Source organism: Bemisia tabaci, chromosome 7, assembly GCF_918797505.1.
Source record: "Bemisia tabaci chromosome 7, PGI_BMITA_v3".
Lineage (NCBI taxonomy): Eukaryota > Metazoa > Arthropoda > Insecta > Hemiptera > Aleyrodidae > Bemisia > Bemisia tabaci.
In genome coordinates this window covers 11067975-11080969 of record NC_092799.1, presented here as the reverse complement: position 1 = coordinate 11080969, position 12995 = coordinate 11067975, and the positions used below count along the sequence as shown (strand labels likewise).

The window sequence follows — 12995 nt, the reverse complement described above, 5'->3', positions numbered from 1 at the left end:
TAAAGAAATATGCATGTATTGCCACTTGCAAAGTTGCAAACCTCCGCTGTTATTTGTTCATTGAAGGAAATTAACCCCCATTTTCCTTTGATTTTCTCAGTGAATCTTATGTACCAAATTAAAGCACCACGTTTCATGTGCCCCTTTTAAAATTCCACATGCAAAGCGATAAACGGAACAGGAAGTTTTGAAACTGACTCCTGACTAAGATATCTACATCTACCCATATAACTGATGAAAAGAAACAGGAATTATATACAAATGACATAATCTTTGTTTTTGAAATGTATCCAATCATGATATTTCTCCATTACAATACTTAAATCGACTCAATTTTCGTCGATAGAATCATATTTCACAAACGATTTTGAAGAGAGAACATGAAACGGCGGATTTGGTTCGTATCTTATCTAGTGCCCCGTTCAACCGGTTTTTCTGTCGGCGGTTGGAGAATTCTTGGACTACGACTATCCCGATTGTTAGCTCTGCAGACATCTCGACTTCCACTGGGGCTCACCCTTCAAAACCAACTTCCACCGAACAAAAGTTCGGGTTAATCCATAAAATAGAGCCGTCCCACGTACCCACCGTCTTTGTAAGCTCACTGCGCGGCATAATAGTAAAAGGCTCCTTCGGAAAACGATCTGAATATTGAAAGCGTCGATTTCCATGCGGACGTGCGCGTCGTGGAGGTCGCTCTGAACCAAGTTGCCAGTTTTCGCAATAAATATGGATATTTTACATTGATCTTAATACCACCGTGCTAAGCAAGAACGCCGTATGAGAATTTGAATGTTGCTGAATTTCCACTCAGAAATCGTGTATTTTTGAAGAAAATCATGACTATTTATCTTTCGAATTTTTGGACTTCTTAGGCCATACTAGGAACGATATGAGGTCGCTCTGAACCAAGTTGCCAGATTTTGCAATAAATATGGATATTTTACATTAATCTCAATACTACCGTGCTAAGCAAGAACGCCCTATGAAAATTTGAGTGTTGCAAAATTTCCCCTTAGAAAAAGTGTATTTTTGAAGAAAATCATGACCATCTTTCTTTGGAATTTTCGGACTTCTTAGGTCATATTAGGAACGATATCCTCTGGAAAATTGAAAGAAAAATATTCACAAATTTCTCCTGAAAACGTGTGGTTAGTCGGAGGAAATTTGGCAACTCCTAATGGCTCATACGGCGGTCTTCCTTAGCACGGCAGGTTTACGGAGAAACTACTTTTCCAGCACCATGGACCACTAGACAAGGTACGAATTTCAGCATTCTGATACGCACGTGTTTCTTCACCAAAATTTCACGTAAAACACGATGCGCACAGCAAAAATTAGCAAAATCAACTCCTTCCGAAGATATTTAATGATTCTTGGTGCGTGAATTGAAACCACCGGCTCATGAAAACTCAATGCTCTACGTGATTCACATTGCGCGCTAAACGTTATCATGAACTCTCTGCGATAAAAAAATCTAGCAGCCTCAATCTTGACACTTTGGCTCAGCTACAGCAAATTACTTATAGTTTGAAAAACACATGGTGGGAAATGAACATTGCTCGATTGAGAAGCTTGCTGAAACCGTTGTAGTGCGCGATTTAACTCTTTGCGTGAACCGTGTTCTCCGTGAAATTCTGGTTAAGAAACATGTATCAGAATGCTTAAATTCGTACCTTGCCTTGCTTAGTGGTCCATTTGGCAACAATGCCCTAAACGCAGCCTGAAAAGCGGCTCCGCGCTCCGCCGGCGCCATAACCGCGGGCCAAACGGCGCGATCCCGAAGCGTAAAAAAACGAACGTCTCACAAAAATGTCATCGCACTTACGCTGTTTTGTATCCTGGGAAGCGTAAGTGACGAGCTCGGGCGGCTGGGTGCGTCTGGGGATGCATTTTCCGCCCGGACCGGCCTAATTGCCACATGAGAGTGGAGAACACCTTCCAGCTATGAATTCCACCCCTAGGCCCTCGTATGAGCCGTGTGGGGGATGGTGGATTGGATTACAATGCGGCAACACTGCGGACCAGTTGAATGCGCGCCTGGAGATGCGGAATTAAAATTCAAAGGATTCATAACGAACAAGTCCGGGCACATGCTTGCGCAATGAGAGAGCCCCGACTGGAAACGTGGTTCTGACTTGCGGCGTTGCCAGTTTTATTACTCGAATACCTGTGCTCCCGTTCTGATCTGCCGTGATAGCAAAAAGAGCAGTAAGGGCAAAAATGAAGTTTTGAGAAAATGGGCCTAAGAAGCTTCGGAGTTGAACGTTTTATCGAAAGAAGCCTCGGTTCTTGGTCAAATCGCAACCAATCATTCGATAGACTCATAGAAATCATTTGGGGGATTAAAACTCGACCGATTTTATATTAAAGTACATGAAAAAGGTAAAATTCAGTTTCATATTAGGTTAGTATCTCGCAAGACAGCAGTACGTGCTACCTTCTGCGTGCTTTTGTGGTAGCGTGTTGGACACACAACAAACACATTTTCAGGTTAGAAATCGGCAGATGAGGGCGGCATTCCTCTTGAAAGCACTGTTTTTATTGGCTCTTATGCACCTATGGCTGTCTTGGAAAAAACTATGTCATTTTTGGCACTACGCTTTTTCATACGTCTCGCTTTCATTAAATTGGGATGAATTTTGCTGTTTTAGCTGTCTCAGTAATTTCATCTAAAAGAGTTTAGACGAATTTTGAAGAAAACTCGATTTCGAAACTTTTGCACTTACGGCTCTCTTCGCTATCACGGCAGACCTGTGCTGCCGTTCTAATGGAAAACGCAGTATGAGTGTCTAAGAGTTACCAAGTATCCTCCGATCAAGGGCCGTGTTTGCATTCGGACTTTAAAAAGCTCCCTTTCCGTAGGTTCGGTTGGTTCCGTCAGGGTTGACATTGTGGCTAAAGGAAATTTAAGGCATGACGTCTAAAATTCTTGACTATGCTCATTCCCTGATTTTTCCCTGACTTAAAAAAGTTCTTCCCTGATAAGAAACCAAAGTTGTCTTCCACTTCCTCAGGATTTTCTTGGGAAAAATTATGACATTTTCTCCTCTTTCAGCCGATTTTTGGCGCACATTCAAAATTTTAATTCCAAAAAAGTTCCTGATGTTTACATTATCTGGCCAATGAAAGCTTCTCTATTATTATGCTAATTTGAAGGTTCAAAATGCCATTCAATGAGGACAATGATGGCGGCTTCAGGTGTAATAACATAAACCTTACTAATAGCAGGTACTTTAAATTCCACAAATTTTGAAAACGAAATGGTCTCTAGGCAGTAAGAGAAGGGATTCCCGATTTTTAGAGCACTGATTCCTTGAATTTTTCCCTGAAAGTTTTCATTCCCTGGTGACTCCCGGTTCTTCCGGAGTTTCCTGGTCCTAGACCCCATGATTTAAGAAATTCTTAACATAACATCATGAAGAGTTCAAATTGAACAACTTTCAAAAAAATTTAGTAGCATAACTTTGGAGATGAACCCTTGAAAGGGATCACAATGATTTCGTCCAAAATCAACCTGAAAATGAATATGTTAAATTTGAAAACGAATCCTAGGCTTCCATCTTAATGAGAAGATATTTTTGCAACCCCCCTAAGCTGTATGGTTTTCCGGCCGCCCCATTTATATTTATAATCAGTTCGTTGGGGGCAAAATCAGGTAGGAGCCAAACAAGGAAAGGTAAACCTCAAATTCTTCGAATTATGAGCTGCGGTAAGTACAGAATCAATTCTGATCCCTATCTCACGAGAGATGAAAATAATAACTTACGAAAGTATCGGTCGTTCCGAATGCATTCGAGGCTTCCGCTAAATTCCAGTTCATGGAACTCATATTTCGATGATATGGATAATGCATTAAAAGAAGTACGCTGAAAGCTCTCGTAAGCGATCGACTTCGTTCCGCTGGAAATTAACGGTTGCATCAGTTGATGTCAAATCCGAACACGTCAATCATCTGTTGAGCTCCTGAATATAAGCATTCTAATGGAGCTTGGGACTCATCGACGAATATATTCGTAAGATTTTAACATCAAAGGATTGATTATTTGATGGAATTAAAATCGGTGCGACCGTGCTACGCAACAGCACGCGAGAGAAAGGAAATTTGAAAATTCTGCGGGGAGCTTTTACAAAAAATAATAATAATCGTGATTGGAAGCCTTTGGAAAAAGTGGAAAGGTAGGGAAAACAGGCGGAAAATTAATCGAGTCACTCGTGAATGGATTTCGTCGTAAATGATAGATATGGAATAATGCATACTACAGAGTTTCTTCACAAACTGGAATGGAACGCCGTCAATGAAACTGAACCGAAAGAAGTGAATAAATAAATTCTGCGAACGAAAATTGCGTTTTATGGTAAATTTTTCTAGATGCGACAGATTAGGTATACACTGTTAAACATTGAGGAGTGAAATTCAGTGCCGGAGTTTATATGGCGCCCAAAAACCCCGAGAGATGAGAATGTGAAGTGAAATTAGAACACCATAGAGCGCATGGAACTCCGCAAAAAGAGTAGATTTTGCTCTATAGTAATATAAGTCACTCCGTGAGGAGCATCGATTCTGCTCCGCATTCATATCAATCGGGAGTTTGGGTCCTCAAGGACAAAAACCAGAGACGAATATGGCGAATCCCTCATGTGAACGAGCCAGAATAATACCGATAGATGTGCATCGACTGCGATCTGCTCTGAACGTCAGGCGCGGAGGAAACAACTATTTTAACTCTCGTATGATGCGGTGAAGTATCCCCACATTTGAAGGCGTTTTGAAATTACACGGTCCGAGCACTGGTAAGCGCGCGCGGCATTATCGGTGTCCACTTGACGCTATTCAGCCTAGAAATTTCACATGATTATAAATTTAAACGTTTCTCTTTGCCGACAAAATATTCCTTTACGACGTTGGATCTATTTCACACGACAATTTATGCGAATGGCTTAGCTCGAAACTAATCTTCGACCTATTCTTTCCCAAATTTTATTCGGTACGAATTTATACTTTTGTCCACCGGTTCCACGTCGCGTTATTTTATCACAGAAAAAGATGGCAATGCTGTCCATTCATTACATTAATAATATTTCCTTTCAGAGGAAACCCGTTGAGAAGTAAAGGGACTTACGTAACTAGATAATTACGCAACACTTCATTCAAGTCCTTTCAATTTCTGTGTCGCTGCTCAACACCCGACTGTTATACCCCCCTTCTTCTCCCTTTCCTTTCTCCCTTTGGTTTACGTAAGGAGAGAATGGCTTCTTACAGAATAAGCTCTTACAGAAATCTACTCAGTGCCGCATGCCGTAATTATTGCTGTTCATGAGACTTTGACGAAATTAGAAGATTACCATCGACAAGTTATCACTTCCACAAAACTTTAATTTCCTAGATTTTAACCTTTGCTTAAACTTTATTCGAACTTTTTTGTTTACAGACCGTCCACAAATTGTGTCACGCTCAAATCCAAAATTTTAACCTCTCCTCCCCCTTAGGTTTTGACACGCAGAGCTACCTCCCTAAAAATTAAGTCGAATAAAGTTTGAACTGGTGAACACACACTGACTTCTTACTTAGACCGCGTTAAGCATTAATGAACACAACATCAAATGAACACCACATCAGCTACTGCCAAATGTAATTGGGTAATTTATTTATTTATTTTTGTTTTTACATAGAAACGGTTGTGCGGATTTGTTTGCTAATTTTAGTACGTTTTCTGCATAGAAAGAAAATTCCTTAACCTTTTCAAGAAAAATTCGCACAAACTTTCGCTTGTAAAAAAGTAATTGCGCAGTTAAAGTAGGCAATAGCTGGTGTGTCTTGATTCCTCTCTGTTAAACGCGGTCCATTTAAGGTTGGACATTAAGGACAATTTTAAACGTTTCGGCCGAGCGTTTTGCGCGTTATTTTGATGAAATTTTTAAAATTTTTATTTTTAAATTTTTAACCCTACAGCCTGTCTTTTGATCCATTCATGGACGGCCCTTAATTTCAGTCCATTAGATTTCAACGGAATTAGGAGGTTACGTTAGACAACCGGGAGCTCGCCGAGACATGGACTTTCTTTTATTTTTATCATCGCTTCCCACTTCATCCCGTTGCCTTTTTTTGGTCGCCCCCCCCCCCCCCCCCCGAGCACCACTCGCATTTTTTTGTCCGCGGAATCCACGTCTCAAGTTTTCAACTGTCTCTTTTTTGCGCGCACACACACACTGGCTCCCTCTCGCACACGCTCACAAAAACGGGAGACTTGTTGGAATCTATGAAATGTCAAACCAGCGCCGAGTCCCTTTTTTCGCTCGGATTGTTCGCAAAAAGTAGGCGCATCTCCACCGACCGCTCTAAAACCGCGTAAGTCTCGAAGACCGGCCGCGGGGGTGCGCGGTTTTCGGAGGTTCGAAGTTTCGTCGCTCATTCAGCTAGAATTGGAGTCATTTAATTAAAAGTCCCGTAAAATATTCTTTAAGAATCACAGCTCAGTCGGACTCGGCGTCCTCCCGGCATCTATTATTCCCTTTATCAGAGGGAAATTTTAAGTGTCTCGCTCCGAGTCAGGCTTTCTCGATCTCGGGACGGGATTTCCCTGTCTCGCGAGGACATTAACGCCGCACACTGTGGCGTTTGACCGTGAAACCTGGCTCAAGTCGTGATTTCAAAATTAAAGCTCGCAACAACTCCTCGAGTGACACACGTGACCGTGAAACCTGGCTCAAGTCGTGATTTCAAAATTAAGGGTCGCAACAACTCCACGAGTGACACAAGTTGCGGTAAATCGCAGCTGAATCAGTGATTTCGAAAACACACCAACTCGGTATAACTCGAAATTGCTCAATTTTCATCAGAGATCTATTCCCTCAAGCCGTATTCGTTACAATCTTTGGCATCAGTGAGCAGTTCCGTACCGCTGACCCATTAGCGGGCGGGGTGCGTTCGAAATCATGATCGGTAACCCTTACTATTGTCTTCCGGTTCCAGATTCAGGTAGCAAACGGAATCCGTCCCTTACGCGGTCGCGTTAATGATCGAGACCGGACACTGCATGCTTTGCTATTGAAATCTGTACCGAAAACGCGACACCCCGCTTCCTCGTTCAAATACTCGAACTCGAACGAAAAGGCGTGCCTTTTCGTTCAAGTTCAGAAACCATAACTCAAAAGAGTCCGGCGCGTTATAAGTTCAGCTTTCCCGAGCCCGGACGACTGGCTGGCTCCCCCTGCGCACATTGCTTTTCGGCAGGCGGCGGTCGCGGTCAGTCCCCGCAAGTTTGCGTAACAACAGTAACCACTGAGAAAATTCGTTCCGCAATTTGTGTCTTATGCTATCCTTCGTTCATTTTTTGAGGCATGAACTGTATACTAGGGAAAGGTATTTTAAAATATTAATTGTAAATGGACACGGATACTACAAAAAAGGAAAAAATGAAAGGGGAAGGAAATTAAATGAGGATATAATTACTTATTCATTCAGATAGAATGAAACGAAAACAGGAGAGAAATTTACGTATAATGAAGCTGCAGAAAAAAAAAAAAAAAAAAAAACACAAGTGGGCTCATAGCGATTCGGAACTTGAACTATACTATCGTTGAGCAGTTTTTAGACCCCTGCGCCACCGATATTCTTAAGCAGAATTTTCTTTGCGCAGAGAAGAAAAATCACGGCAGTTTTAAAGAATTTCCGTTGCATAGTTTTCTGTTTAAACAATTAAGTATGACAGGAAGTCTACGACGTCGCAAACCGAGTTATATGATTGTCGACTTACACCGTCGATTTATCGTCACCTTCCAGGCAAAGTATCACAAGCGCCATGCGACGTTTAAAAGAGACGGTCAATTTTTATAGAAGTCATTGAAGTTAGCGCATCTGTTCCAACTTGGACCTTTAAAATGCTCTTAAGTGCTTGTATTTCGGCACCAAAAATCTCTCTCTTCGACTAATTTTTTCATTTACTGTTCGGCTTCGTGTCTGTCTTGATTCTTTTCATTTTTCCGAGTTGGTGTGTTTTCGTTCTCACTGATTCGATTGACTAGTAGACAATAAGGTACGAATTTATGCGTTCTGATACTCGTTTCAGGGTTGCCATAATTTCTTCATCTTTCAAGCCCCTGACTTTTCCCTGACTATTTTTCCTTTTCCCTGACTCCAAAATGTTAGAATTCCCGGACATTCCGTGGCATTCGAACAAAATTTCCAGATATGCTGATATTAGCTAAACTTTGGACGAAATTTACTTGTTTAGAGATCAAACTATGGGAAAGGACATTTAGTGGGTGGTTGAAGGATTACAAGCCTTAAAAATGAATGGAAAAGGCAAACATTCGGAAGATGGGTGAAACGTGTGTCACACGATAAACTCATTTAATTTATCTTTAAAATCGACAGTTATTGAACAAAGTATGGGAAAAAAATTGCGATTTCGTGATAAAATATTACAATTTTATGACGTTAAATTGCAAAATTAATTCAATATTTTTGCAACAAAGTGCGTGCAAAGATACCAATATTTACAACCACTCCCAGCCTGGTAATATAGTCCAGAGTGGAACACTAGACAAGGTACAAACAGCATTCTGATACATGATTCTTGATCAAAATTTCATGTAAAACACGATGCGCACAACGAAAATTACCGAAATCAACTTCTTACGAGGATATTCAATTATTCTTTAGGTGTGAATTCAAACCACCCGCTCATGAAAACTCAATGCTCTGCGTGATTCACATCGCGCGCTAAATATTATCACGACAGTCTCTCCGATATAAAAATCTGGCAACCTCAATCATGACGCTTTGGCTCAGATATAGCAAATTGCTTATAGTTTGAACAACACATGGTGGGAAATGAACATTGCTTAATTGAGAAGCTTGCTGAAACCGTTGTGGTGCGCGATTTGATTCACGTAGAGCTCTGAGTTACTTGTGAGTGGGCAGTTCAAATTCCTCGTAACCAATGTGAAATAAAAATGTGAATATCTCCGTTAGGAGTTGGTTTCAGTAATTTTCGTTGCGCGAATCATGTCTTACGTGAAAGTCGTGTTAAGAAACATGTATCAGAATTCTTAAATTCGTACCTTGTCTAGTGGCCCTTTCAGTAATTTATGAAATATTTCTGACCAAGTTCAAAGGTCAAACACGACAGTGTGCGCCGCGATCCGGAATTTGGCAACCCCGCTCCCGCCGTCGGGGTTTGAAGAGGCATCCTCTCGAGTGTCTACGACGGGGCAGCGTTTGTTACAGTTTCCTCCGGTTTTGTCCCGTGTAAACCTGAATTAATTATTTTTTTTCCCTTTTTTCTTCTGAAGCGCGTCAATTCTTCGGATCATTGTTACTCGCACCGGCTCCAGTTGAAAAGGGATGAATCCAATCCGACTCGAACAGTGTTTTTATCTGATGCTTCAAGGAGGTCGCCAAGAAATGTTTCAAAGCGAGCCTTCTTGTCTCGATCTGAGCTCCGGTCTTAATTTTCTTGCACGTTTGATAACTATCCTAATTGGGTCCGGGAAAAAACGACCTTGTTGCGCTGATGCAAAGGGGACGTTTTTATTAAGTTGGATTAATTGGATCGCATTTAGCAAAAAGGAACCAACGCGGCTACAGTGTAGTAAAAATGTTGCTTCCTCTATGTTTCATTCTATTCTGCCGCACTTAGTAAGAACGACGTAAATCCATCACGATTTTTTCTCGTTTTATGGAACTTAACACTTTGTAAAATAAAAACTGTTTTACCTATGCACCTCAAATTTTCAGGTTAAGTTCTCGATAGTATATGCAAAAGAATTTTGTAATAACATTGTCCCAGGGTACATAAGTTTTTCTGCTATGATGCGTTGTTTTCAAAAAATATAAAACGGCGTTTTTGCGTCGCACGACAGTATTTTACCGTGAAGATTTTTAATTAAAAAAAGTAAGTGGGACCTTATAAACGTATTTCAAAATAAATCTAATGTGACGATGATAGAAGGTGATTCTACCAATATTAGCTCTGATTTAAACGCTAAATTAGGAGAAGGTCCTGTTATAAAGAGACTCAGAAATTTAAGGCATTACTTTAAATTCCGATGCATTCCACCGATACAAATTTGAGAGGGCCTGATTCGAAGCAACCTAACCGTGTTGGATCGACAAAATATCCTCTTGGTTTGACTCAAAATCCAACACATAACGCGTTTTGTTAAATCAGGCAAAAATACGTGCGAGGTCAATACAAATTGTGCCTGAATAGCACGATATTGGGACACACAACTGAGATATTCTGTTGAATCATCACACCATATAATTCTTCAGCGCATTAAAACCAAACTTACGCATGCTTTACTTAAAATATAATCTAATGTCTCATGCACGTGCAGCTCAGCGTTTTGAAGAATCATTAAAAGTATAATTTCATAAAAATTAATATTTAGTTTAAAGGCAGTCGTATTTAATTGCTTGAACCTTAATAACTGTTTACTTTGCAATCTAGCGTCCAGTATTTTTACGTCCTATGAATTCCTCTGAATTCCAAGATTTTGAATGTTTCTAGTTGAGAACGATATAACACTTCACTAGTGCATCAAAATGTATCAGATTTATACCTTAACGTTTGCTTACCTATTATTATGTGTATTACGTACTATGTAATGTGTTTAGTGGTAAATATAAATTTTGATGCTTAAAAATTAAAAGGGACGATTTTGTAGATTCTTCATGAATCAATTTTAAATGCCTAATTATTAGCACAATTATATTAATCAAAGTTTTTCCACTAGAAGGAGTCGATTAATTTATTATTAAAAATAGACAAATTCAACCAGAATTTCCCTGGTCATGTCAGACTTGGACCAATTTTTTCTCGAGATTTTTTTTTTAACAGGAAGCTAAGCAATTTTCTAGCATTAAATTAGATGGTAATACTCTTCGTAATAGAAGGAGAACGAACAGAAAAATTTGAACATACGTGAGTTGTTCTAACTCATTTTAAAGACATTAAACATGAAAGGAGATTAAGCAACGTTAAATGTAGTTCAAGCGGATTCTAATTGAATTCGTCCCAATAATGTTTATTTCTCTTTAATTATTTTATATTTCTTAATTCCTTCTTCTGTGTGCCACTGCCGTGTCAAATTTTACAGATTGATTAGAATAACGAATTTTCTGGTACGTGACATTTTGATTAATTTTATGATTATAAGTGGAAACTACCAACTAGAATCAACTCTGTGCGCAGGTATTTCCCGGGTTTCTAAATTGAACAATAATTATTGAAGGAAATGTGACAAAATGACCTCATCTGCTATTATACTTGTGTCTTTATGAGATACGCCGCCTGATAACGTCACAATTTTAAAATACATTTTCTTTAAAATACAGGTTTGTTTCTACAATGGAGAATTAGCATGTGTCTGAAACTCGATTTTGTATCCACGTGGAAACTACTGAGCTAACTGAACATGAGGAAAGCCTTGGTTCATAAATTGAAGACTCATTTGAGAAGATACGAACAATGATCTAGTCTGCTAAAGCACATCTGTGGAAATGGGAAGTGCCGCCAAATGACGTCTTTGAGCGATTAATTCTCGTATTAATTAAACGTATTTTTATACTATTTCCCATATCAGAAAAAATAATAAAAAGTACTGGAAACTCGGCTCATTATGTGCTCTCAGATGAGGCAATAACAATTGTGTGCAAACTCGCCATTCTTTTACTTAGAAAAAGTTATGGTAAAAACACTGCGAACTCAACTTATTTAGCACCCTCACAGAAAGTAAACGAAAAATTTGGCCCACATTTCCCACTAAGGATTGCTACAAAACTAAGAAAATGATATTCCCCGACATTTCCCCGATTTCTCTGGCACATTTGAGTAAATGAAAATTGAAGATATGCCATAAGGCGAAAATGACATAGTTTGAAATATTTGTCAGATAAAATTTGTTGTTCTATACGTCAAACGCATTCTAGAAAGCTGCTAAGGGTGAATTTACAATTTTTCTCTGACACTCCCGTCATTTTTCCTGTCATTTCCAGGTTTTCCCGGCATTCCCTGACTTAGGCAACCCGGTCCACTCGACCGGGACGATTTTATAGAAAGCTAATATAGGTGAATTAACAATTTTTCTCCGACACATTCGTCATTTTTCCTGACATTTTCGTCATTTTCCCCGGCATTTCCAGGTGATCCCGGTGTTTCCCGACCGAGGCAACCCGGTCCACTCGACCGAGATGATGCGATTCTTCCTCGTATTACGATTAAAATCCGGCGCCTACCTGAAAGTGAGCGTGGTGAGGGGTCGGTAGGACTTGTGGCTGTTTACATCCCGGAGCGGCGTGCCCCAAAAATCGTTGGAGGCGAGCTCGAGGAGCCCGGTGCCCCCGAGGACATCCTGGTTCCGGAGGATGGCCGGGTAGTCGTCGTGCACGAACTCCCCGCGGAGGGAGTTGGAGTAACACCCGAGCGAAGCGAGAAACACCACCCCGAAGAGCGCGCAGAGGTCGCGCGCCCCGTCTTTCGCACGCACCATCGTAGACTGAACGCCCGCGCCGCCGGCTCCCGCGCTTATAGCCCGCCCGCAACCCGCCGAGCTGACGCGCAGGACGGGTCGTCGCACCGCGGTGCATCTCCCGACACCCCCCCCCCCCGCCCCCGCCCGGCGCACCGGGGTCCGTGACTCGGGTCCGCCTTGACCAAGGTCGCTGCATCCAAAGCGGGGTGAATACTCTGCCGTGATAGCGAAGAGAGCCGTAAGTGCAAAATTTTCGAAATCGAGTTTTCTTCAAAAACTCTTTTATATGAAATTACTGAGACAGCTAAAATAGCAAAATTCATCCTACTTTAATGAAAACGAGACGTAGGAGAAAGCCGTAAATGCTCAAAAAATGACATAGTTTTTTTCAAGACAGCCGCAGGTGCATGAGAGCCAATGAAAACAGTGCTTTCCGGTAAAGTGCCGCCCTCTTTTGCCAATTTCTAACCTGAAAATGTGTTTGCTGTGCGTCCAAAACGCAACCACGAAAGCAT

General features: G+C 40.8%; 1 protein-coding gene across 1 annotated transcript in view; it reads right to left on the bottom strand.

The window, feature by feature from the left end:
- The window catches only part of LOC140224972 (protein O-mannosyl-transferase TMTC1-like), a 326000-nt gene extending 313491 nt beyond the window's left edge, over positions 1 to 12509 (bottom strand). The window contains exon 1 of the mRNA XM_072302151.1: positions 12245 to 12509. Within this exon, the coding sequence (XP_072158252.1) occupies positions 12245 to 12498 (254 nt within the window). The 5' untranslated portion in view covers positions 12499 to 12509. The remainder of the gene's footprint in view (positions 1 to 12244) is intronic.
- Positions 12510 to 12995: the final 486 nt, after the last annotated feature.